This window comes from Lingula anatina, chromosome 8 (genome assembly GCF_051362555.1).
Source record: "Lingula anatina isolate TDL-2025a chromosome 8, LinAna3.0, whole genome shotgun sequence".
NCBI lineage: Eukaryota > Metazoa > Brachiopoda > Lingulata > Lingulida > Lingulidae > Lingula > Lingula anatina.
Genome location: NC_141774.1, coordinates 10930988 through 10957336, shown reverse-complemented (window position 1 = coordinate 10957336; position 26349 = coordinate 10930988). Strand labels below are relative to the sequence as shown.

The window sequence follows — 26349 nt, the reverse complement described above, 5'->3', positions numbered from 1 at the left end:
ATATGAAAAACACTGGTAGAGCAACTCCCTCCTTCAAACGTGGAGGTACCACATGGGTAACACTCTAAACTACCACCAGAGAGACAACACAATGCACTGTGTTACAACTGTACCTCTAACACTATGTTTAAATAATAACACCCATTAATTTCTGTCCAATAATGTTGTGTTTTCGATCTATTTAAAAACACGTGTTAGGCATGGTCAAAGATATTGTGCGAACCATTTTGTTATCATATATCAGCAATAAACATTTCAACTGGGAATTCACTACATATGTTTTCAGATTCAGAGCATGATCAAGGAAAAGGACGAGCAGTTTGCGCATGACCGTTTCAAATTAGAAGAGGAGATACAGAACCTGTCCCAGACGCTGAACGAGACGCAGGCCACCATGAAGGGCAAGGAGGACCTTCTGAAAGAATTCCAGAGGATCCTGAAAGAAAAAGACACTGAAATTGAAGAGCTTGAAAAGGATTACTTTAACGTTGACGACGAATTACAAAAACAAGAAGGCAATCTTAAGGAAAAAGAAGCAGAGATAAAACAATTGCACGAAGAAATAAAAACTATGAAAAATCAAATTTCTGATAAGGATGATAATTTGAATCGATTAAATGAATCAATAAGGACGCGAGACGAACGTCTTAAAGAAAAAGATGAGATCATTCGAAAAATAAATGGACAATCTGGTTTTGAAATTACGAGAGCCAGACGAGAGCTGACCGAAAAACTATTACAGAAGGATTCAGAATTTCAGAAACTAAGCCAAGAGTTTGGAAAAATGAAGGTTAAGCTGGACGGTTTATCTAAGCAGGAAAGTGAATGGCGGAAAGAACAAGAGGGTTTTAAGGAACAAATTGCGAAACTAGAGGAAAATTTAAGGAAAAAAGAACAAGAATCTAAAGACAAATTTAATAAGGAAAAGAGTACCTGGGAAGCAGCCAAGAGGGATCTGGAAAAATGCGTAGCCAAGGAGAAAAATAAGCGAGAGGAAACGGAGAAAAGGATAGACGACATTTTGAGAGAGGTATATGTAATTGAATTAATATTTTCTTATAAGATTAACATTTTATAAGGAATCGCCATGTAGCCTATAGTGAGATCAGATTTAGGGTCCGTTAATAGTGTAATACTAGTACATATTGTCAAACTAGAAATGAATAAAAAAGTAATGTTTTTAGTGTGAGTGCTCGAGCTTGTTGATTTTTTATCAGTTGGGGGACTCGAGACAAACGGTTCAATATTAGTGTCTGTATTCATGGTGTGTATTTTGATGTTTAAATGTGGTATTTTCATCCCTGTTGGTACTGCCAGTTCCATAGTAGATTGTGGTTTGTTGGTGGGCTTGTGTCCCGAAAAAAACATGGACTATTTGGTGTATATGAAATATATACCTCAGAATAGATTTTTTACGGGACAGATAAGCTCTTTCGGTCTTTTATGTATTTTTTTTATTACTAGAGAGGGGTATGCCTCCTACCTCAAAGACAGAGACTGCTCAGTGCAGTAAGCGTAATGCAGTTTCTATCTTCACAATAAGAGCATACTCTCACTTAACCATGTCCTCCATTTTCCACCAGTGCGTGAGGCTAAATGAAATCGCCAGACTACTAGAAATGGACCACAGAGACTCCCAGGGTATGACGGCATCACGGACCAGCCTGGCCGGGAGTGACACCAGCGCCACCAGTGAAGCCAAGTGGGACAGAGATAAAGAAGATATACGGAAATTACTGGACGGGGTAAGTAGCCATGGGTACCACTGGTGCCTAGCTGTGGCACCGACTGCACCTTGCTCATTCACATGCCGGAAGTTGTAATAGGCTAAAAAAAAAATGACCGCTTTATGAAGTGATTTTGCTTTGGTCTCCATACTAAGCTTATTGTCAGCTTTTTTTAAATATACTAAAATGTGTTTGTTAGATACCATAAGAAACTTTTGTTCGCAAAAGAAAATTCATGTTTTATATCAATAACAATTCGAGAATGACTTTTATTCCATCGAGAGGTTTTCCGCATGAATGTCGAAGCCCTCTGTCAGTCCGGTGAATTGAGAATGTACTTTTATCTCCTTCGTTGTTTTAGCAAGGTGATATTGACGCCTTAGCTATCTTACTTTTACTCACCCTTTCCCCATCTAGGTATTGCCATATCTTTTTTACATCTAATTTTCTCGAACTGTTTCTTTAAATGCTGCTAAATGAACCGCCATTGCTTAAATACCGTCGATTAATCAATTTCAGCGAATGGTTCGTATGTTAAAGGAGGTAGGTCAGTTTGAAAGCATGGGAATATGTAGAATTTAAATAGCACACTATTGTCTCCAATTTTTGCCAAAGACCGTGTTTTGTTCCCCGATCGTAGGAAGTGGTCTAAAATAGTGATTGTGTGAATGGGTGTATTTCTACCGTCATGTACACTTGAGTATCTGTACTCCTTGCTGAGATGTGTCTCCACGTCAGCACTACAGTGTTCCAGTAGTGGCACGTTTGGTTGTATAATTGAAATAAGTGTTAACAAAATGGATTCACTGCCTTGCATCATCTTACAGTTTTATTTATAGTTTTATTTATAGATGACACTTTTTCATGTACATGTATTTATCTTTAATGTAACTGAAGTTTCCTGGCACGTTTGTATAGCTGTACCGTGTATATACAGACTTGACATTTAATATGGAATATTTCAGTTTTAAAGGTATACCTAGGTAAAAATGCGTTCTTTATTGAAAAAACTCAGATCTCATATAAGATATCTGACTGGGGAAGTATGAAGAAAAGTGTGTCTCTACCAATTAACTGATTACCAAGTCTGATGCACTGCTGCATTGTTAAATATGCATTGATTTAATTGGGTAGTGCTCCTTTGAGCTGGTCAAAGCTTGGCTTTGGCGAGGCATGGTTCTGTCAAAAAAGTATCCATATGTCGGCAACCATTGCATAGAAGAATTTGAAATTTTGCATGCAAGCGGTCGGTTTTGCAGTGCGTAAAATGAGTTAAGCACTGTTTTTCAAAACCGTTAAAATGTGCCAGAATGGCGCGAAAAAGACAGACATTGCCAGACAGATTATTGCCCCAAAAGGAACGGTCCGCACAGTTTCACAGAGTAATGCCCAGGCTTATGTACCAACACAGACACCACGTCCAATGTATCAATATCTTACCACCAGAATACAGGACTCAATGTCCTTCAGGATATGCTGCTGCAATTAAACCAAAACCACCCAGTCCGTTTTAAATGAGGGGGAAATTGTCACCAAAACGCGTTTTTCAAGGCTCTTAGCGAACACCAAACTGGTTTAAGCAGATTGGGATACCAGCCCACCTCTGAGGAGGCCACTGTAAACAGCAAAACAGCGTAGTCTGTTTCTCTAATGAATTGGGGACCATGACCGTTTCTGGGTAGAACACTGAAACCGCGTTGTTTTCTTTATTGAGGTCAGATTTCACCTGTACCGCTAAATTGGTCAAAAAAGAGTTTACGGACATCTTCAAGAGGCCTACGACAAGATGTGTGCTCCTTCTGAAGTGACTAGGGCCATTGACAGCGTCAATATTTGGAGTTGATACCACATTGGTGCCAAAACACCAATGGAAGTCATCGATTAAAACCTGAACCAGATCAAATAAAGGAATAATCTGGGAACCACTTGACTATCATTTGATAGGGGCACCTTAGGAACAGTTTTAGGTTGCACGATCAGATTGCTGGTTCACACAGAGCACTTTTAATAGCAGATAACTTACAGAACCAAGGGAATGAGCAGCTACCTTGGTCATCAAAATCGCCATATTTGAACCACTTTAACAATATGTGGTTAGGTCAATAGTCGCCAAATCAACGGCCTGCATGTCCTACAACAAAACTGAACCAAATTGGACAAGCTTTAACCGTTGCCTGGAATTTTATTCCAGATTAAATTCTAAAAAAACTATCGCAAGAAATGCCTTGCCTCTTGAAAGCTCTGGTAGCAGAAAGATAAGGTCAGGCACAGCGGCGACCGTTACTGTGACTAGACACTGACATGAAGGTCCTTTGTGGGTCGTGTAACTCTTTTAAAGACGATAATTTGGAAAATATGGAGATCCAAAATATCGCTTTCAATGGTTGTCGTATGACTTAAAATTGGCAATGTATTTTTGTTTGCTTCATTGGCGAAGTCAATTAAAGAACTGATGTCACAATAACATGGAACAGTTTATCAGAAGTTATTAAAACACGATTTTGATCCTTATTTTCATTTATCAGTCGGCAAAATAGGAAAAAAACTGATGAATTATGATTTGGAAAAAATATTCCATATTAAATGTCAAGTCTGTACATTTAACTCACCTGTAGCATCCTGTAAACCACCAAAGCATCTGACTTCTTTGCAAATAGAACCTGTAGCCTACTGCACAGTATATGAAGACGTTGGCTATCCTTGTACAGGACGTTCGTTCTCTTTGTGAAAATCTAAAGATTGAAATAGCGTCCTCTGTTTATTTTCTACTCCCTCCAGTCAGAGCAATTACATAACGTGTCTTGATAAAAGTTGCCATGTTTCACAATTCAGTACTCGCACTCCATTGTTTTCAGGCATTTAGCCAGATTTCCAGACTAACTGGTACCATTGCAGCGTCCAGTGACAGAAAGCAACCAGGACTTAGACGGTCAGTGTATTCTGCAGTCTTTTCTAAAATTCAAATATTTAGGAGGGTTTCTTTTCTAAAGCACATCACTAAAATTACCTCACTTATGACGCAGATGACCATGCGCAGGGACTTTTCAACTCTCGCTTAATTCTCATTTACACTCGTTTGCAGTGGGAGCGAAAGAGTGTGCCCAACAATTGGACCGGTTTCTGAGTTAAAATGGTGGTTTCAAGCTATGTAACAAGACTACAATAAATACATTTAGACGCAACACGTCCAAGAAAAAAGTGCCAAATGTTAACGGTGATTCTTTCGAGTAGTTATTTTACATATCAACAAGCTATTATACACAATTAATTATACAGTTATCCTTCTTTACTGCTAATGAACAGCGTAAACACGAATATAATCTGTTCAATCATTCGGATTTTAACACACCGTACATTTTTATTGCAGGTCTCTGTCCAGCATTGAACTAGAAGTCACTCCCAGTGCGCCAGCGCGAATATCCGCTCCTCCGCTGATGTCTGCGTCATTCACAGAGGGTAGCGCCACCGCTCCCCTGGGTCCTGTGCTACTACCCCCACCCTCACACAAACCTTCCTACAACTCAGGGTCAATGAGTGCATCCACGTCACGTGACACTACCCCTGAGAGGCAGGGTCTGCAGCGGTTCAAGAAGTTCACCAACTATCCGATGCCCACGCCAGGGTTCATGATCTCCCCCTATGGCCGGTCCAAACGGACGCCTGCTCCGGCCACTGCCCCCACCGATACACGACCATTTCAATTCCAGCCATCGCCTACTAAAAAGAGACCCCCATTACAAAAGAGTTTATCTGCAGACACTCCCGGCGAGGATGTTCTCTTCACGGCTTCTCCTGGATATGTGCCACTCGCAGCGCCCTCACGAGAACAGTTAATGAGCACGTCGCCAACTCGGAGCAGTGGCGATAAACAGTCTCCAAAGTCTGCCAGGCAGCATTTCTTCGATACTTACTCTTCTTCTTCAATTTATTCGTCCTTGCCCGCTAGAGGGCGACACGCACAAAAAGGCGCTAGCAAGCCTAGCGTTTTAGAGACAGATTTTCCGGTTACTGAATCACAAACGAAGACCACCAAACCAACGACGACGAGGTCCGGGTCCACGGAATCTCTTCCGGCAGTTCCAACATACAGTACCGACCCACTGGAGACGCCAGAGAGCGCTCCACATAAAAAACACCACTCGCCATTCCGATTTCTTAGCGGCAAAGACAAACGTGGTCTATTTAAGAGAGCGGGTAGTCTAGAATCCGCTGTCAAAAACACTTTAGCAAAGATCGGCATAAACGTGTCGTCGCCAGCGGCCCCTTCCAACACCGATCCTAAAAAAATTAGCAGTTTTTCTCAAAAAGTGAAGCGAAAACTAAAGCGAAGTTCATCGGCTGACTCTGCAGATAATGTGGCAGCCAATGGAGGGTTAGCACCTCTGACGTCATATGGCAGTGACGTCATAGGCCACGACAGTGACTACAGTCTGAACAGCCATTTGTCGCAATACGCCAGTGGAGCCAGTATAGCTACTTTTGGATCCTTGGTAAGCAAAGACGTAATCCAATTACTTCTTTGAAAGGCAATGGAAATTTTGTTAAAGTAATAATCTGTCCAACATTTTAAGTTTCTTAAACATTGTCTGTAATCCATAAAATGACTTTTTTCAGGATAAGTGTATTGTTAATGTTCATTCAAAGCTTTTATTATATCTGCATGTGTTTCTTTTGCTACACATCAGGGATGCATATAACAGGTTAGTTTGGCTATCGCAGTGTCTGAATGTCAATTAACACACAGACATAAATACGTAATAGTATGTAGTTATGTAGTCAAGAAGACATCGTTCCATTTAAAGTTGTCTTAAAAACAACACTTGTATCATTTTAAACTATTATACCGCTCTCTCATTCGATAAAATAATTATTTTAACATCTATTAATTATTCTGTTTATCTGTGCTCTTACAGCCGGAATCTGGTCGGCCACCGTCGCTGACGCCATTGTTTGCGCGGCCTCCGTGCCCCAAACGCAGACGGCCGCCCAGGAGATGGCGCCCGAAATCAAGACTCGCCCATCCGTCACTCCGCCGTGCTGGAGAACATCCCGTGATTCCGAAGGACGAGAAAGAGGCTCACCGCGGCAAAGCTGTGCCCGGCAAATTGCTCTCAAAAGGACACAAGTCGGATGAAAAACAGAAAAGTAAAATATCTGATGAAAAGAGTAAAAAACCTGACGACAAATCCATGAAATCGGAAGAAAAAAGTGTAAAGCCGGATGATAAACAGAAAAGTAAAAAAATTGATCACAAAGAAACAAAACAAGACGCAAAGCATTCTAAAAAAGACCATAAGGAACCTTTAAAGTTGAATATAGCCGGTCCCCATAGCTCAAAAGACACTGCTAATAGCAGCACGCCTCCGAGTGAAGGATTGAAAGGCAAAGAATCATCATCATCTAAAGACACTCCGCCATCATCTTTAGAAAGAGAGAAGCGGGCTTTGAGTCCCGTAGAAGAAAAGAAACGCAAATTCCAGTCTCTATTTGGCGGCGGCAATAAAGAAGAGAAGAAGACGCCGACGCCGGTGTCTCGTTTTCGCTCCCCCACGCGGACAACGTCGCCAACGTCACCTACGTCCCCTACGGGACGCCCAGCTGGTGGAAATATTCTGGACCGTATTAAAAAGTTTAACGAAACGCCAGTGTGACCACAATGAGATGACGTCAAATATGACGTCACGTATACACAACGTTCGAATAATGATAAATATGTTACAATGTTCCTTAAAGTATACAAGAACATTGGAAAACAGGACAATTTTCGTAAAAGAAGTAACGCAAAGGAATCAACTGTTTTCAGCTGTATGAAGTCTTATGGTCACCTTCTTTCTAATGGAATTACCTTGTCTATCTGTGGAACTCTCTTCCTAAGATAAGAACAGGTGTATTCAAGTAATAATCCAGCGATAAGTTATCTGGTCTCGCAGAGGCACGTTTGATATATCATTCAGGGAGAATCAATCAAATGCAAAGCTATACAAAACAATGGGAACCAGCAGCACTAGGCAATAATTATGTTCAGCCACAATAACGCTCAATATAACTTACCACTCTGCTGTATAGAGCTGAACAGTTCTGAAAGCTGCGAATACAAACTGGAACCGCCTGTACGACTCATGCACACCATGTACCAAATACTGTGTATATACAAACTGGAACGGTCTGTACAGCTCATTCACTCCACTTGATAAATACTGTATATGTATAGTATGTATATATACACATGTGTACACGACCACGATGTTACACTAGGTACATTGTTGTTTTCCTTTTCCATTTTAATTTGTTGACTTTTTTGACAAAGACATTTTCGTCTAATTAATTGTTGACGTTCTATTGTGAGAAAAAAACATTTCCGTTGCAAGGATTGCCACTGTGTTATCTCTAAATGTCCCTCTATCTTGTACATAGTCATTCGTTGCTGCATTCTCGAAGAGAATGTGCTTTTTCCGCTTTCTTGATTCCTGTCAATGATCGATTCCGATTGTCCATAAGTGTGATATACATAAATGCTACATATGTCAGATCTCCAAACTCATATAACTTACAGAATTGGAGCTTGTGATAATCAGACCTTATTCTAAAGTACGTGTATTTTTATTTATTTATTGAAAACACAGGTGCATACGCTAAGTGTGTGAGTAATGTTTTAGGTGTCTCCTTGTAATTAGAGTTATATATAAAACGTCAGTTTTTAGAAGATTCCTGGTGGTTTGGAGACTTGGTCAAGACACGCCTGTTATTTCGTTGTGTGTGGCGTCGTACGCGACGCTATGCCTCTGTACGTTTTCTCTGTTGTGCTGTCGTGTATTGAGCACAATCCTCTCAGTCTCAACTGTCACAATCCGTGAACCCCCGGCGTGTTCTAGCAGCAGCACTCCAGATTGTGCTGCGTGTCCCGTGCCACTGGGAGTCTTCTTATTGAAACCTTTCTACTTTTTGTTTCTTCCCCAATGTATTTTCAGCTAACCTGTGTTGAATGTAACATTGTTTGTCTTGCGTGTACTGTGGACGCCTTAATTCTTCAGTCAAAACTGGACTGTGTGCAGTTAAATTGTAATTCTGCTAGAGGTCGTTAATGAGCCACGTGTATAGTGACAGGGGGACGTCCCATCAGGGATGTACTTATTGCGTTTACAGGGCTAATGTCATGGGGAAAAGTCACATCATAATGAAAAATCAGTTAGAATCCTTTTTTGAAGTTTAAACAAATATTTATTATTTTCTGTTTTGCGTTTTGACGAAATATTTTGTTTATCAGTCCGTTTTTTCTGTTTGTTAGTTGTTCTTGCATGAGTTACGTTATCCTAATAAAGTTTCAAATTTGTTTTTAGTGAGTTTTTTTTTTTTTTTTTTTTTTTTTTTTTTTTTTTTTTTTTCATTAATAAACGCGACTCTGTCATTTGAGTAACTAACTGTACACAACCTATTACACAATAGTTATGTAATCTACAGCATAATGGTCACTTGGTGGAGCCAGTCAACTGAGTTTAATCCAAACATTTCTCGCTCCGACTCTAAGGCGCATGCTTGGCATGTTTTTAAATATTGTCAAACTGAGCTTTTAAATCAATCGAGTTCGGAGGATTTCAACCATTTTCAAATCAGAAGGAAAAGCTAAATGTGCCTGATGAATGAGCAGTATATCTGCTTTTTTTTTAATTAAAATTTTCATTTAGTTTCATTATCCCCATCTTTATGTAAGATCAAATTTGTCAAAACCAGATCTCATCAACTTTTTTTGGTATGGGACAAATTCGTCTTGAATGCTTTGATGGTAGGTTAAGACAAAACGAGCACTGTTATGCTGTATCACTCACTAGAATGTTACTAGACGGACAAGTTCAAACTTTCTGTCCAGGAAAAACAAAGTCAATTTTATATTAAAGCTTTTGCCGTAACTGTTTATTATTATCATAATCATCTGTAAATAAATCTTTAAAAATAATAAATAAACGTCATACGTTTCTCTCCCAATAGAAAATTAGGAACTCTTTAAAATCGGTTCCTCTAAAATAAACACATCAAAAGACGTCAAATCTACATAATTTATACTTTACAACTGCACACACTTAAATATCTTTGACAAAATTCGTGCATGATCGTCAAAAGTCGTGTATTTACGTAAAACACGCGCTGCTGTTACAGCATAGGAAGCGCATAGATTGTCCACGTGATTGAAATAACAGTGATTTGGTGACAAGAATGCTAATAATAATTTGTTTGTGAACACTATACATTTAAATGAATCGCTTTCTAAGCAATGGTCATTTTAAAACGTGAAAAGCATTGGCGTGATGCGCCCGTCGTTCAAAAGGTGCATTAAGAAAGTTAAAATGAAATAAAAAATAAAATAAAAATAAAAATGAAATGTAAAAATTGCATTCAGCCCTTTGGCAGTCGGCTTCGTTTTCTGTCCCAATGTACTGTTATAGGACCCCTACGTACCATCCAATGTCTTTCGACATACATCCTCATCTCTAGGAGAAAACAAGTAGTCTTTGACTACAGAACTAAAAAGCACACGGCACAGACACCTTCTACGTGGAAGTGATACCTCTATGTGCACACGTCAAGCAAGCACGTGCCACGCGGAGAAGCTATCTTTACAAGACTGGCCTATGGTCAGCTAAATCAACTTTTAATTACTGTTTCCTCTGCGGAGCGTGCGCACCCGTGGTAGTCGAGTTACCATGGTAACACGACCTCGCGGAGTGGTTTGATCTAAAGCGAGGGATGTACGGTGTAATTGCTCTGTGCTGATTTCAATTATTCGAACTGATTGCATTTGAAATGGAAACATCGGTACAAATGTTACTTATAATTCATTTATCTGCCGGTCCCTTTTCCTTGTAGTCTGAAATGGGTGCAAATTTAATTTCTCAATCATGTCTTGTCGCCTTAAGATTTTCCGACAGACATATCTTAACAGGAATCGAGTGACTACCTTATGACCACAAAAATATATCATATTTACGATGCTCCTATCTAAAGTGTATAATTAAATCATTGCATATTGCACATTGTTCTTAACCCCATAGCACTGCGGATTTTGTTATACTGTTACAGTGAATCTTCATTCCATTCCTTCAACACTGTGGCAGTAACAGCTTTTTTATCCCTCAGATTCACTGATATAAGTTTTTTGGCCGGTGGGTAATTTGGCAAATCATTGACGTCATGAATCCAAGATCTATGACGTCACAACTTTAAACAGACGACCCAGTGTCTTAGGTCAGTAAGCGAGTTCGCTTCCCCAGGGTCTGTAAGGTTTGACGGCGTGTGAGGAGGAAGACGGGTTGTAGTTGTGAGGACCTGTCGGTGAAAGCATGGGAAGAGAGTTCATACCTAGCGAAAACTGAGACGAGTGCTGTAAAGACGGAGGAACCAAGGAACTAGAGAGCTGAGGCATCTGCGCATGACCGGAAGACGAAGATGAGGCAACGCTTGACATCTGTGGCGCCGCACTAGCCGTTGTTGGAAGACGTAAATGGTGATTTCCTATGTTGGAGTTAACTGCATCCTGGTGGGGGTTATATTTTGGCTCTGAGCATGACGTCGGCAAAGCAGTGTGATGTGACGTCATAAGTTGATCCGTAGACTGCTGTGACGTAATCATGGGATTTCCTGAATACTGACTGTTCACGTTTATATTCATGTTAAAATGAGGGCTGGTCGTCATGTTCCACTGCGAGTTCTGATAGCTCGCCTTTGCCGCCGCCTCTCTTTGAGCGCTGAAACACTGCAGGTGGCTCATCAGGCGCAGGCGCAGCGGATCCTGGATGTCCATCCCCTCCACCGTGACCAGGTACCGCGCAACTTCCGCTGCGCACTCCCGGAAGCCAAGGCTCCTGTAGTCCATGGCCAGGGCGTGAGGGTCCGGGTAGTTGTAGCCGTTCAGACCTGCAAATATACAAATTATAATTAAACTATAGGGTTCATAATACATACCCAAGTGAAAGTTTTAATTTATTCAGTTATATTATACTAAGATAATGAAAAAAATAATTCTAGGTGTGATTTCCTTTCAGTGTAAGATGCAGTATTATAATTAATTTTTTTGTTATCATGAGAAATATGTTTTTTTTCTTTTTTTTTTGGGGGGGGGGGAATTCACTGCAGTCATGAAATACAAAAAATCAAAGAAGAAAATAAGTACAATGTACATTTAAATATACTCTTTTGTGCAATATTATGCTTTTGAAGTACTAATTTGAGAGAATTCATTTGCACCGAAGACCGAATTATTTCATTCCGGTCTCTTATCTTTCTCGCGTAGCTTAAAATCTTTACGCAGTATTTCTCAAAAGGTAATATAATTTGTCTATACGTGTTTATTTTGTAGTATCCTCATTTTATTTTATTCTTTGAAAATCACTCGTGCATTGACGAGTTCAAACAGTTCCTCCGTTTTATTTAGTTCCTTTCATCCTAAGTGAGAATAAGGTATATTCAACAATTGCGACGATTTATTCTAATCTATAAAATAATGACCGTTCGCAACAGAGGTATTCACATTGACAGGGTGCATTCATGATCTAAGTAAAGTGTCTTGATAAGAAATAGTTCTTAAAAGACAAAGTCAGACAGCTTTACGTAATCCTAAATCCACATCTACGCAAGGTGAGACTGCTGTAGCAAAAATTTTATGTAAGGTAATGATAAAACGCATATAATTAGTATTAAATACACAAGGGATTTTATCCATTTTACTTGTATCTCTTTATAATGTATATTGTATAACGCTATATTTTTATCATTTATTTCATATCATTATTGTTATCCTATATCTATATATATATATTTACATATTAGTTAGAGAGCCTTTAAATGTAAAAACATGTCCGTGCTCATTGAATCATTATCATTTAAATGACAACTGAGTTTTTTCAATCCATTTGTTTATTAAAATCCCCGCATGTCAACTGACCTACACGCGCCGAAGCGTCAACATTGTGACGCGACCCACGTCATTGTCTTGCCCATTACGGCCCCTATATCCCACGCTTTTTACGACTTTCTTCTTAATCGACCTGGTTTTTTATTTCATCTGTCGCGGCTAATCATTCCCAGCCTGGTAGTTTTCTTTTGTTCGCCGTATAATTGAATGCGGATCACACGAATAATTACTCCATGATTCAACACGAGCCTGTGGGAAAATGTCACCGTCGAGAAGTCAGGCTGGGCGTACAATGTGCTGGTAGATTACCGGAGATATTGTACGACAGGCCTACTTGACATGTGGTAGTAAAAGCTATGGGAAAGTCGTCCTCTCAGGATTCATTATGATCAAATTGGATTTCAAGCGCGTGTAATTTCAATAAAATCTGGCGATTAAGTTAATCACTATAAACGCGCGACATGGGGGTTGACAGTATTGACGAAGGCGTTCAATTTCACACGATGGGACCATGTTGTGCTTCTTAAAAAAGGTGATCATTTTGACACCGGGTCACGGAGACATGACCTCACCCACGTGTACCGCCTTAACTGTACTCGGAACTAACACGACGACAATGTGACAACACCGCAATTCCCAGCATGCCTCCCCCGCAAAATAAACCGAGTGCCAGTAGTTATATTTCACTGGTTTATACGGCGTTGCCCTCAGCCGAGGCTCTTGCATCATTGTGTTTTTTAATTAGAACGCTTTATTTTTTATCGAATAGCACGGCGCGTTATTGATACTACCATGAATGAATTGCCATAATACAGAAATGCTACTGCCCATTACAGTAGAATTCACAAGCTGTCTTATTTCAATTTCACACGACAGTTTTAAGACAGACTACTACCGGTGAAAGAACAAGAACCTCAACTTGTTTCAATTTGGACATAATTATATTTATCAAAATACCTTGGTAATCAAAGCGATTATTTGGTAAAAGTTCTGATTTTCTGGCACAGATACCTAATGTGTGGTGTCTTAACAAGCTAAACATAACACACCTGGGTATTGTGCTTAAGAAGAAAGAATATACTTCCGCAGAAAACCACTTTGGTTACTCGCTCATTAACGATTCTCTTTATCGCATAACACTTTATTGTACTACCGAGAATGAATAACCATAATATAGTCTAGCTTCTTGCTAAAACAGAAAAGGGGAGTTACGAGATGTCTAATTACAACTCAACAACTTTGAGGCAGACTACAATATGCTAACAGTTAAACGGTGATAATAATAAGACCCTCCATTTGTTTCAATTTTGATTATAATTATACTTATCAAAATACCTTAGTTACGCGATTTTTCAGTTAAAGCTCGGATTTTCAGCGCTTGGTGTCTTAACAAGCTAAACATAACACACCTGGGTATTGTACTTAAACCTCTTTTCTCACACGTTTGCAGATCAGAATTGTTTCAACAATTAAAGTGCCCCGGGTCGCCGCCAGGAAAGAAAATATTTCCGCAGAAATCCATATCGGTTACTCGCTCATTAATGCTAATAGCAATTAGCCAGCACGAGATGTTATCGCTTCATCGATCGAGATTATCTTCCAGCAGAAAGGGGATATTTATATACCGATGTGCACACTACACATCACATATATCAATTAGATGGTGAATTAATGGCCACAACTAAGGCACGTCTTGTTATTAGGTAATTTCATAACGTTTACTTATAATGGACATTACAAAATCTCTCATAAAATGAGGGGAAAATATCTTTATAGTGTGATCAGGTGCATAATGAAAGCGTTTTTGTAAGAAGGTTTGTGTGATGTAGAAGTCTTCACAGAGAGAGGTAACGTTTAAGTTCTAGTATAATACAGAATCCATAAATCAGTAATAAGTACTGGATACAAATGTAGATGACAAACAGTTGTTACTTGTACACTATGTTTTTTTTTTTTTTTTTTTTCTTATCTTTAAGAGGAATGATGATTGCATCCGAAATGCAATTAAAAATACAAAAAAGACATTAAATAAAATAAAAACAATATTTTCACATTTAACAAAGACAGATATGCATCTAAATATCAACTTACCCTTCTGGTGCAGCACCTTTAAGTGATCCACCGTCATCTGAAGAATTTCAGCTTTCTCTAACTTCGCTGAACCCTGGTGACAAGATACAAACACTTTGATTAGAGCGAGAATATTTTCTTTTTAAAAAGTGCTGTCAAACATATTATCTATAGTCATCTAATGACGCTGGCTAAGGAGTACGGGCACACATTTTAACAGAGCGTTACTACTGCAATTGTATCAAGGAGAGAAAATCTGTACATTTTTTTAATTTTATAATTAAAAAGAGATCGTTTTGCTTCGCTTACAAGACAAAGAGGCCATTACACAAAATTGTGCATTTTTTCGTCAATATACGAATTAATGAAGACACCATTTTATACACATCGTTTCATTTTTGAAAGGCTCGAGGTTGTTCAGATGCATTACTATAACAGGAGGGAAACACCGGTTGAGATTTCCAAAAGAAGGAACCAAAATAGCCCGTGGACCAGGAAGTAGGAAGGAAAGTGAGCCCAACCTGACATTTTTTCTGTGTATACCGAGTACGAAATCTCTCCCAATACACAAACAACGTACGCATTAATTGATCGTGAAGCGTGCTCGTATCCTCCACGTGAACGAATCGCCTCTCAAACAAAGCCACGTGGCGTTGTGGACATAGGCAGAGTACTTCTTAAGTTGTGTTGCTTTTTTGATCGATTTGATAATCCGAGCGGTAAAATCAGTGGCCGCGGTGTGAACGGCAAACAAACGTCGACCCGCTATGATCTTTGTGCGCACTGGGCCGTGGTAGATCGTCACCCTTTAACCTGGGTCACGGATTGATTTTTTCACTAGATATTCGTTTTCTTTTTTCTGCAGTGAGAATTTTGGTATGGATTTAACGTCATCATTCAGTTGGCCTCGGATGTAGAGAAGTACCCTGTGCTAATAACTCGAGTCATTTCCAAGGCGCTTTGACATCATGACACACAACTTAATACAGCAACTCATATTTCAGGCAACTCATTCATTGTATACAAGCACAATCAAGTCCGATAATGACACAGTATTATGTCATGATAATATGCATTGGATATAATATTTTCTAAATATCAATATCTCTGTGTAAACAAATGTTAATTGCTATTGTAGTTTCATCACCCTATATTGGTAGGGCATAGCCATTCTTAAGACGCACTCGCACCGAAATAATAAAATGAATGCGCAAGCAGCTGGGGAGGGGAATGCGACAAATTCGGGCAGGGATTGGTCAGCTTGGCACGCGCCTTGTCACCGGCTTTTCTCCTCCTTTTGTCATGGTGACGTGAAAAGGGTTCTCGGCGACCAGAAGCTATTTGCACTGCCAACAGTGACATATATCACAGCGCAGTGGGTAAGATCAACACGCGGCACGCGGGAACTGCGGTCGCGATGTCAACTTGAACAGCGTGCGGCGGTCACGGTTCGCCGAGTCCGCTACTTAATATCTGCGTCTATTCTATATTTATTCGCTTGGCGGGCGGGAATAATGTCCCCCAAATCATACTGTTTTCATGCAGGGTCATCTGGGTCGTGTGTGCTCTCTGTCGGATTTCATACAGTATTTGTAATAACAGGCGACGGTTATTAACTCCCTGGCGGTATTGAGGGGTTTGAAGTTACGCTGTGAGTTACTGGCGGGGAGGAATCCTGAAGACATATATTCATGGCAATTTTACTTGGCAAAATTAAAATTGTTTTTATTACCTGTTTTTCAAATGCAGTTGGCACCAGTCGACGCAGCTCCGCTAAGCTGTTGTTGATTCGATCCCGTCTTCGTTTTTCTATTATCTGTAAAAAGATATGGTGCTATATTCATATTTTTATGAAGACAAAAAGGGCTTTAAAAACTAACATCAGTAATATAAGTGAAATTATATATTTGCCATTGACAAAATTACAAGTGAAAAAATTATCCTATTCAGTATATATCCTAGCTGAAGCTAAGGCATTTATTTTCGTGAACATTTTTTTGTGAAAAGCGGACATAAGAGGTCGCTCTAGTTTCTGTCTGTAGGACTCGAACCACTGTAGGAAAAAATGTCGAGAGAAGATAGCTCTTAGTGAAACCACCTGCGGGGATGAAAGAAAAACATCAATCCACCGAAAAACAAACAGGCGGCTATTATCCAATTATGGGCCAAAGTTCGATACAGATGTGGTACACGTTACTTTAATTCAAAGCACATAAAAAACAACACGGCCGGTCCCCCTAATTTGTTGTTAAATTAAGCAAGACGCAAGCGTCTGTGTGTAAAGGGGAATGGTCGGCTTGTTAATGTTTTGATCGACTGATGATGTAAGCGGCCTATGCCGGGGGGGGGGGGGGGGGGTGAAGAAGAAGAAACCGTGTATCCTGGCTGTTAACATGTCGTGTTGACGCTCCAGATGAACGGCTCAAGGAATTAACGACAGCTTCGCCCTCTGGTAAAAACAATATTTCTTCAAAGTGACCGGGTGGGATTGGATTGATCCGGGATGATTTGGGAAAACGTGCCAGGGCGGAGATGAAGCCGTGGTTGACTGCTTTTTCTCTTTATTTTATGATATGTTTGCTTCGCTAAACAAACAAGTGCTACGCTCATTATGTAACTACAGTGTGTTCTCCAATCCTTGTTTTAGACTTGACACTAATGAGGATCTTTCACTCGGCTGGTGTTTTATTCACTTGTACTTGTCTACTTTTGCTGGTTTCATTTTTCAAAGAAGTGCACATCACAAACTCGAGTCTATCCCGCCTATTCCAAGATAAAACAAATTCATTTCACACTTTCTTACTCTAACCACCACGCACTGCACGTGCATGCCTTTTAACACGCGCGTGATTGTGGGTCGTGCTGCACACGCTCACAATCACAATATGTAACAGTTGTCAAGCCAAACTTCTTCAATATGTATTTTGTTTTCTGTCCTGTTTGCTTGTATTTAATAATCGAATAGATAGAAGATTAAGAGCTTGGGTAAGAGATGATTTTCAATAAATTGCAATTGTGATATGATACGTCATACAGGAATCAGCCTGTGAAAATATACGTATGTAATTAAGATAAAATGTCTTTCGTAAAATGCGTTGCGGTACCAAATAAGTGGTCAGCTACGTTTGGAGTAAGTACACAAACACATAGTCTATGGTCAGTCTATGGTCAGTTTGTGGTCATAAAAATAACCACGACCTGCAACCGACTATCTCTTTTAGAAAAAAATCAAAAACTGCCCAGATGAAATCATTTAATTCTAACTAACATCAACTGTTTAGGCATCCTTTTTTTCATCCAATCACCTGCCTTCACGTACAAAAGTTCAGATAAATTGAAGACTAATTACTCTCGAAGTATTCTCTCCAAACATTGTCCCATTACAGTGCGGTTTGAGATGAAAATATTGATAATATTTTTTCTGGTCGGGAGAGAAGCACGGGCAAATTTAGCCCAGATGGATGTTACTGCGGTAAAAATAGACATTTGTAGCGGCGTGGGAACGCTCGGCGTTTCATAAAGAGAGCCGTGCTCTGATCTGATAACACTGCTGTGGCAGCTATCAAAAAGGGTGGGGTGGGATATTAGTCGACAGGGTTACGTGGGTTTGTGGGGGGGAAATTACTGCTTTTGGTGATAAAGGCAGAAATTCCCGGAGTTTTATGTCAATTGATTTAAGCGTGTTTTACCCTGTGAGTAGCCGCGTTATAGCTTGTGAGAGAAGACGGATTTATTTTTCATTGAGTAAAGACTAATTTCCTTGTGTTCTCGAATTGATATTAAGCGGAGAGAGAGAGGGGGGGAAGGGGGGAGGTCACCATATTATAAAACAGAGAAATGAAAACACAGAGCATTATCAAAGAAGAAGAAGAAAAGAGAGAGAGAGGCGAGACACCATATTATAATGAAGAGAAAGAAATACGCAGGGAGTCATCTAATAATAAAGAAGAAGGGAATGAGTATGAGAGAGTCTATTGTCAGTTGAAATGCAGCCTTTTCTCTGGATTAAAATCTCAGCCAGCAATTTCAAAAGGGGTGTTCTTTTTCTAAAAAAGTGGACCTTTAACCATGAAACCTTCGTGTGCCTATTCATAATATTACCCAGAGGGGACCCTTTCCCAGCAAAAAGGGGGATTCTTTCGACTCCCCCACAAACCCGCCTCGTCTACGGGTCTGAATCTTGTTTTTTTCCTCTTTTTTTAACTGCCGACAGAACCCACTTGATACTGAATGTATTTATCCCCTCTGTCAATATTGCGGCAAACATCACAGACCGGACCACTTTTATCATACCACAAGCCGACAGCGAACATCAGAGTCAAGTGCGCTGTGGCAACCTTCAATACCCCCATCTGACATAGATCGCAATTTTGAACTACTGATTACTTCCTTGAAATATTGATTATCGAATGGAATGCCATGAACGTCTTTTTGGACCCGGTCAGTTGACATTAAAAGTATCGCCAATTATGGACGATTGCGGTGTCCGTTTTTCCACAAAATGTTTTGGCTGTCCTCGTAAAGTGCCCGTCACGTATGTCAATAAAGAAAACGGTTACCAGGGGTCACGTGAGACAATGATCTGGCCCTGTCACTAACTCGGGAAACGGTTAGTTATTGGCTGCCTCATTTCTCTCAATACTCTGACCCTCTTGACGTTATTGCTATACATGCAGATTTGAACAGTGTTAAATCAACTAAGACAAGTCCGCAGTAGTATTTTGCCAATTAACACAGTAATTAAACGCAACAACAAGTGTCTGTAAAAATAAATATCAGAAATGTTATCGATGGCAAACTTACCCCTCTTCTTTTCTTCCTGTCGCTCATGGTGCAACTCTGCGATGGAGAGCTAAATAAAAAAAGAAGAAGAAAAAAATTCAGTTTAACTCTCGAGTAGATTTGTTATTGTTATTCCGGGACGTCGGTTCTGTTTAGTGTTATTTTGGAGCCACGGCGGGACCAGCTGGCCCGATCTTGTTAATGTTTTACACTGTCAATGTGCCCGTATTGCTACCAAAGAACAAATTCCATTTTTATCGTGGTTGCAACATCGACTATTTTACACCCTGAGATCACAGTAAAAAAACATATACTTGCTACTGCAATGTTCCTATACTTCACTGATATATTCAAAGTATTTATCATTTTGAATAATGAAATTCAGGGTGGTTCTACAGAAGCATGGGAAATTTTCACCAGAGTCCAGACTTTAGACTTAAACGAAAACACACTGAAAAAGTGCTTGTAAACAACGCTGCAGTACAAATATGTTTTACATTTTTGCTTATAAAAAGGACCTGTTAATTGTACATGAAGGCACACACAGGGGTCTTCAGATAATATAAATAACACCGCTTGGCAATACAGGGAAAGTGAAAACAAGTTATCGGAAATGGTTGCTGTGAGAACAATGCTGAACATGCGTCAATTTAACATTATTTCTGTAAGTAAGTAAAATATTCGACTGCGATGTCCACTTATACTAAGAAGTGTACTCGTTTCTCTCTTCGTATTCCGACATATTTCGTTTCCTGAATCAATTATCCCCCAACCACAGTGCATCCTTGCCACACTGAAGTTCAAAAACTGCTGTAGCCAGGACGCGGTTACACCATAGCCAGCTAAAGCTGTACACCGCCCCGGCAGCACGAACACAATACATAAAACGTCTGTCCGGAATTAGCATCGATTTCGAGCCAAACTTTCAACATGTTGGGTTTTTTAACAGTTTATGTTCCGACGCCTTTTGCGTTAATTTTTTTTTTAGAAATTAACGGGATATGAATACGTCCTATAATTTACTCTATGTAGGCCTACCGTTGCCAGAACGTCCGCGCAAATAAATTGATATTCACATTTCCGCAACGAATGTGGTCGGGTCTCCCATCAATTTACCTACATATTATTTCTATATAAAAAAGAGCATCTCTTATGAAAGCCGACGACGGTTCGCGTTCAGAACTTTACAAGCTGCAGACGACAGTGCCGTTGGTTGAACACGCGGACACACTAGCTATGGAAGACGCCGGTGGGGCAGTAGGTCGTGCACGCGTGCAGGCATTAACACCCAACGTCCTTGGTCACGTGCGCGCGTGTCGCTGAAAGTGACTGAAAACAAATCACATATATCCGATTAACACCAAAACTAAAGGCGGACTTCCTCACCCGACATCCAGGGAATCGTCGAACACGTCGTCTCCGTCGCTGTCGCTGGCGCTTCTTTTGACGTTTGTCATCTCTGCTGATTTTTCCAGGAAGCAGGAACCTTCGTCTGCAAACTCGGCTCTTTCCTGAGACAGGAATTAGATTGAAACTAACTGGGGATTCCCACGCTCTAAACATATAGCAGTGGCGAGTGTGTGAAAGACACACCTCCCAGAAATACACCGCACGTGATTGACAGCCGGGCTCGTGTTGACTTAGCGCGCGCTTTCCTAGACAATGGTCCAATTTTTTAGGGAGAATAAACAAAACAATATATATTGAAGTGCAAACTTCAATTTTCTAACTTACAGTCGCTACATAAAATAGATTTTTAACCACTGACAAATTACTCGATACATGTCAAAGTATAGAAAACATTCACCTTGTTTTTTTCTCTAAATGCAAAGTTGTAAAATGTCCCTGTTAAACCGCAAGTGTCTCCCACAAAAGTGTTCTTGTTCAGTCATTAATATCTGATATCAGTCCGTTCAATCATTGGTCGTGCCTTATTAATAGCACGCCAGATGGCATCGTCAGACGCTGTATAACCAACACGCAGTGCGACTACCGGCATTACACAGCCCACATTACGGCATTTAATTCTAAACTAGTAAACAACTCAAAAATATCAGTTGAAATCCAATCAAAATATCGGTTTATAATTAACGAGAAAAGTCATAACGGAGTATAACCTTCGTTCACGGGCTTAGATACAACGATACGCGGAAAATACCCCGTGTGCGATATAGGCATGAAGTGAAGGCGGCATTGAGTATGCCGTTGACGGGCACCGCAGGTGTGCGGGACGCGCGGCTCACACGAGCGGGTCGTGGGAAACGCTGCTCCTAGTGAATTCCACGCAACTGGTAAAATGACCCGATATTTCAGGGAGAGGCGTTTGGCCGACAGGGTAATATGAGCGTTCCGTGTTTTAACAACATTGCAACTAAAGATCGCAATGAGATATTTGAGTAGATTAAAAAGGTTGGTATTTGAGGTTGTAAAAGTAAGAGTATAATTCAGGTTTCCCTGCTGTTTTTGGTGGCTGGTGTGAAGCATTTACTCAAATGTATTTTGAACTAAATTATGAATTTTATTGGCCCTTGTGTTGTTAAACCCCATCTTCATCTGATTAATCTTTTCACTGTAAAGCCAGGCCCGTAGCCAGCAATTTCAAAAGGGGGGGTTCTTTTTCTGAAAAAGTGGACCTTTTTCCATAAAAACTTCATGTACCTAGTTCAAATTTTACCCAGAGTGGACCTTTTCCCAGCAAGAGGGGCGGTTCTTTCGAACCCCCCCCCCCCCCCTGAACCCCCCTGAACCCCCTGGCTACGGGCCTGAAAGCAGAGGTAGTTTCTCCGTACGTTCATCAAACTATAAAAACGTAATTCCTATGATGTCAAGTATCCAGTCATCGCATGTGAATTAAACAGATAACACCCAACAAAACCTGTAAAATCAGCCGTATATATTATTATCAGATAGGTTGTGTTGATTGCTGGCTTCCTGGGAGGTTGAAAGGAGAACAGATATATACCCTTGTTTACAAATATTTAGAACATCTTAACTCTAATTTAATTTCGCCTTCCTTGACTTCGAATCTAAAGCATCAATTTCCTACTATTTCCTTCCATTCCAGATTATTACATTAGCTACATCCTGTAGAGCCTCCGATAGCATGTTTATCACTTCAATCGAGCTGTCAATCAATACGGACAATTGTCACTGTGCACGTGTCTCTCGTCTGTTTCTCCCCGTGAAATCGGACCGCCCATTCTTACCAGATGAGCAGCTTTTGTTTGACAACCAATTTCTACATGGGAGAGTAGCACTGCGTTATGGTAGCGCAAGGCCGTGTGAAACGCGTAAAGTCCAGGAAAACCTCGGGGTGGAGAGCTAGGGTGAAAGGGGGGGGGGGGCGAGGGGGCGGGGGCTGATATGGTTTACTACTGGATACATGAACGTTAAGCTATTTTTAGTGACAAAGAAATGATAAATATGACCGCCCAACCGGAATGTAAATGAATGTGCGGCGTTTGAAGTGGGTTTTGGGCTTGAACTCATGGGTCTGCTGCGGGCTGCCGGTTTTTGAGATTTTTGGAGGGGATTGTTACACGTGGCTGGTGTCTTTGTGGCTCATGCTCTCCCATCACTTTCTTTAATAATGTCTGTTTCCAGTCGGAAACGTATTGAAAAATCACGCGTCTGTGTTCACAAATAGGGTGACGAAAGCCCACTCTGTGGCTTGTGGTTTTAGAGCAATCTCTGCTTCAAAACTATTGCAGGATTTAATTATCGGTAGATTTCCTGATAGGAAGGGCTCTTTTCACAGTGTTACATCGTCTGTTGTACGTTGACAAATGCGTGGCACGTGCAAGTTACGTAATGTGGCACGGGTCGTGGCGTTTGTTTGCGTAATTAATAACCCGGGTGTCAAATGCCACTTAATCATTCATAATTTAATTACATTTTTGATTTATGTTTATTTACTTTATGTATCTCAAATGATTTATTTTTCCTAAAGCGAAACTAGCCCACGTATTTGCATTACGTTGGAAATAATTGCCAAATGTTCGCAAATGGAGGAGGCAAGGAAGAAATTAAAAGAAGATTCAGCGTTCCTTCTTCACTCGGGTGTTGCTTCCCACGGTGTGCTGGCAATCGTATTTATTTACTTTTTAGCCTCGGAGGCAAAAAACACACGTGGTAAATTGGGAGTAATTATATGCATCCGAATCTTCGTGTTGTGCCCTTTATGAAAGTATGCGTGTTTAGGATGGGAACAGATAGAATTTCTGCGTCAGATGTCGGCGAATATTGAGAACGAGTGTGTTATGGTTACAGTGACTTGACGTTATCTGCCCCGCTTCACGGTTCTTCAAAGGAAGCTTCAAAAATATAAACTGGATTTTCTGTTTGAAGCTGATGTAAGAGTTTAGACATTGAATTAAATGTTGAGATACCGCCGTCCTAATTGACGAAGTCGGTGCCGACTTTGAAATTAATTTAAAGAACGCTGACGCGCTCTGCTTTTCTTCAAAGATTTCTGTTTCTTTGTAATCAATGAAATGAAGAAATATATTTTGTAACATTTCATTTGCTTAGTTTAGAAATATCCTTCTGTAATTTTGAAAATAATACTTTCATGTTAAATAATGAGACAATTATAATATTTTTGTCTCAAAATGATCAGTTTTATATTGCATTCAAATAAAACAATAACAATAAAATTATAGCCAAGAGTTTATGCACTTATCAACTTTATTTTATTTCATATTTATCTATCCATTGACTTACGCACAGTAAATGACACGTTTTTCTTAACTTAACTATAATCAAAATCTTTGCTTACCACCAAATGCTTTTAAGGGTAAGAATAATCGAATTACCGTAACAAGCAAACAATTACGGGTTCACAAATACAGGGCGTCAGATAAACGTCAGCAGCCTATAACTTTGACCAAGTGGAAATTGACATCATTTACACAAGTACAAGCAGTTGCTCAATTAACATAGAGATTTAATGGCTTCTTATCCCCCTATTTTCCTTGAGATCCTCCCCTTACTTCTAGTATTTCTCTCATCCGTTATGCCAACTAATATCAGTTATACGTGACGGTTCATTTCACTATCACATTATCTTTACACAAACGTTGGTTTACTTTCTACAGTGCTTCAAACCTTTCAAGATTTATTTTCCCCTGTAGTTTTTATCTATCACTGTTTAAGTGGCGAGCAATCATTTATCATGAACGCCTATTATTTCACGATTATTTACGTTCTCATCTGTACCGCGGTAGAAGGATACATACAAACGCATTAAACAAAGCGTGCTAGAAGATTAGGCATTTGAAGGATAATAAATGTTTGCACGTTTTTCTGGGTTTTGACTTTATCCGCAGTCTGTGTCTTTGTTATTAGCTTACATAGTCCTTGCCATTTAGAAAATTGGTTTTTAATTAATGTGGGATAATACGAAAAGGTGACACTATCCGTTTTTTGACGAAACGGCACGTGCTTCTTGACTTGGTAAATATGAAGACGAGCACCCCACGAACACTCCCCCAATTAAAGTTACAGACAGGGTTTATGACTGGGTTCCCATACCTAGATCGATCTAACAGGATCGATCCATCTCCGAGGGTTTTCTCGCTAAATTGCTTTCAGATGAAGGGGCTTAGATGTCTGGCAAGCTTACTGAAGCTGCTAAACGATAGTTTATTATCCCCTAGCAGCTTCAGTTGGCATGACAGACATCTAAGCCGCTTATATTGATTACCTCGGAGATAGATAGATCCACAGTTAGTACGATAGGGTCTGGGAATGGTCCCTATGACCATCAAAACACCGAAGGTCAGGTTTTTCGTGCATCTAATTATTCAATAATGCGTCCACCATTTTGCCGACTAAAAGCAATAAAAAAAACCTCAAAAAATATGTAAGATCGGCGTTTATAGTTCCCGCTGATAAGCATGAGCGTTCGCCCGTGCCGTCATTTTGTCATGGAGTTTGAGGAGGTAATTAATTACAATGTTTCATGGAAAAAATGCATTTTTAAAGAAAAATCGCTGGCAGGGTTTTGGATTACTCAGTGGTTTGGGTTTTTAATTACTCATTAAATTGGCGTGGAAAGGTGTTCGTAGGTGCTCAGGCAAAGGAGCGATTTGAAAAACCGATTTTGAAATTTTTATCTCATTTTCGCAATGATTACGCCATCAGTAAAAGTACACGTGTAAATTCAAATTTAGTCATTAAACTCTGGAGATTTATCTGTTATCCAAAACATGCACGTAAAGAAAGTAATTTAGGTGTTTTTGTCTAACCGACCAGTCCGTAATGTCAGTTGACATTCTGGACCAGGACCGAGGTATCAACAGCAGTGAACGTGTAACCAGGCCTAGTCTCCGGGCCAGGACCGGGATATCAAAACACCAGACAACGTGTAACCAGGCCAAGACTCCCGGACCAGGACAGGGATATCAACACCGGCGAACGTTTAACCAGGTTTTCAGCCCCTACCCCGAGTTTTCAGATGTAAATGTCAACTCACCTCTAAATAATCAGTCCACATCTGTCCACAGTCGATACTGCAAACTCGGGGTAAAGCTCCCGGACCAGGATCGGGATATTAGCATCTCTTTCGACTTACACGGTGACTCACTCACTGGGATCAGTACATTACTCGACTACTTGAAAAGTTTAACAAATGTTTTTAACCCTTAAACGAATGGAAAACCAGTTGGGAAGCTGAACGCTGGCCTATTCCCACGATAACTTGTTCACTGCTGACACGGAGGATGTTTTTGTTAACGCGGTAATATTGCGCACTTATTTTAATTTGGATTGGACCTCCTCCTCCTCGCTTACTAAATGTTGGAATTTAACACAAACATATTGTTCGCCGCCCAGAACCACGTCGACTGACTTCAGCATGGATTTTTA

The 26349-nt window shown here is 40.1% G+C and overlaps 2 protein-coding genes across 4 annotated transcripts in view; one reads left to right on the top strand and one right to left on the bottom strand.

Annotated features, from left to right (window-relative positions):
• Positions 1–9059, top strand: part of LOC106164535 (uncharacterized) — a 38437-nt gene extending 29378 nt beyond the window's left edge. Inside the window, exons 10-15 of one of the 2 annotated variants that reach the window (XM_087019144.1) lie at positions 287–1030; positions 1584–1745; positions 2247–2270; positions 4583–4656; positions 5095–6217; positions 6641–9059. In XM_087019144.1, coding sequence (XP_086875270.1) covers positions 287–1030; positions 1584–1745; positions 2247–2270; positions 4583–4656; positions 5095–6217; positions 6641–7378 — 2865 coding nt within the window. In that variant the 3' untranslated portion in view covers positions 7379–9059. The remainder of the gene's footprint in view (positions 1–286; positions 1031–1583; positions 1746–2246; positions 2271–4582; positions 4657–5094; positions 6218–6640) is intronic. The other variant, XM_087019145.1, reaches the window with a different exon arrangement.
• A 532-nt stretch (positions 9060–9591) lies between these two features.
• LOC106176735 (hairy/enhancer-of-split related with YRPW motif protein 1) lies at positions 9592–26349 on the bottom strand. Of its 2 annotated transcripts, none has more exons than XM_013559247.2 (5): positions 25958–26349; positions 19504–19552; positions 16433–16516; positions 14722–14794; positions 9592–11633 (listed from the first exon to the last, which is right to left on the bottom strand). In XM_013559247.2, exons 2-5 carry the CDS (start codon positions 19528–19530, stop codon positions 10966–10968), a joined length of 852 nt encoding a protein of 283 aa, XP_013414701.1. In that variant the 5' UTR covers positions 19531–19552; positions 25958–26349; the 3' UTR covers positions 9592–10965. The 2 variants fall into 2 exon arrangements, with proteins under 2 accessions (XP_013414701.1, XP_013414699.1); XM_013559245.2 differs by lacking the exon at positions 25958–26349 and adding an exon at positions 20869–21053.

Coding starts and splice junctions, on each gene's coding strand:
- LOC106176735 (XM_013559245.2), bottom strand. CDS start 20,939: ATGACAAACGTCAAAAGAAGCGCCAGCGACAGCGACGGAGACGACGTG. Junction 19,553..20,868: donor GACGATTCCCTGGATGTCGG/GTGAGGAAGTCC, acceptor TTTTTTATTTAG/CTCTCCATCGCAGAGTTGCA. Junction 14,795..16,432: donor CAACTGCATTTGAAAAACAG/GTAATAAAAACA, acceptor TCTTGTCACCAG/GGTTCAGCGAAGTTAGAGAA.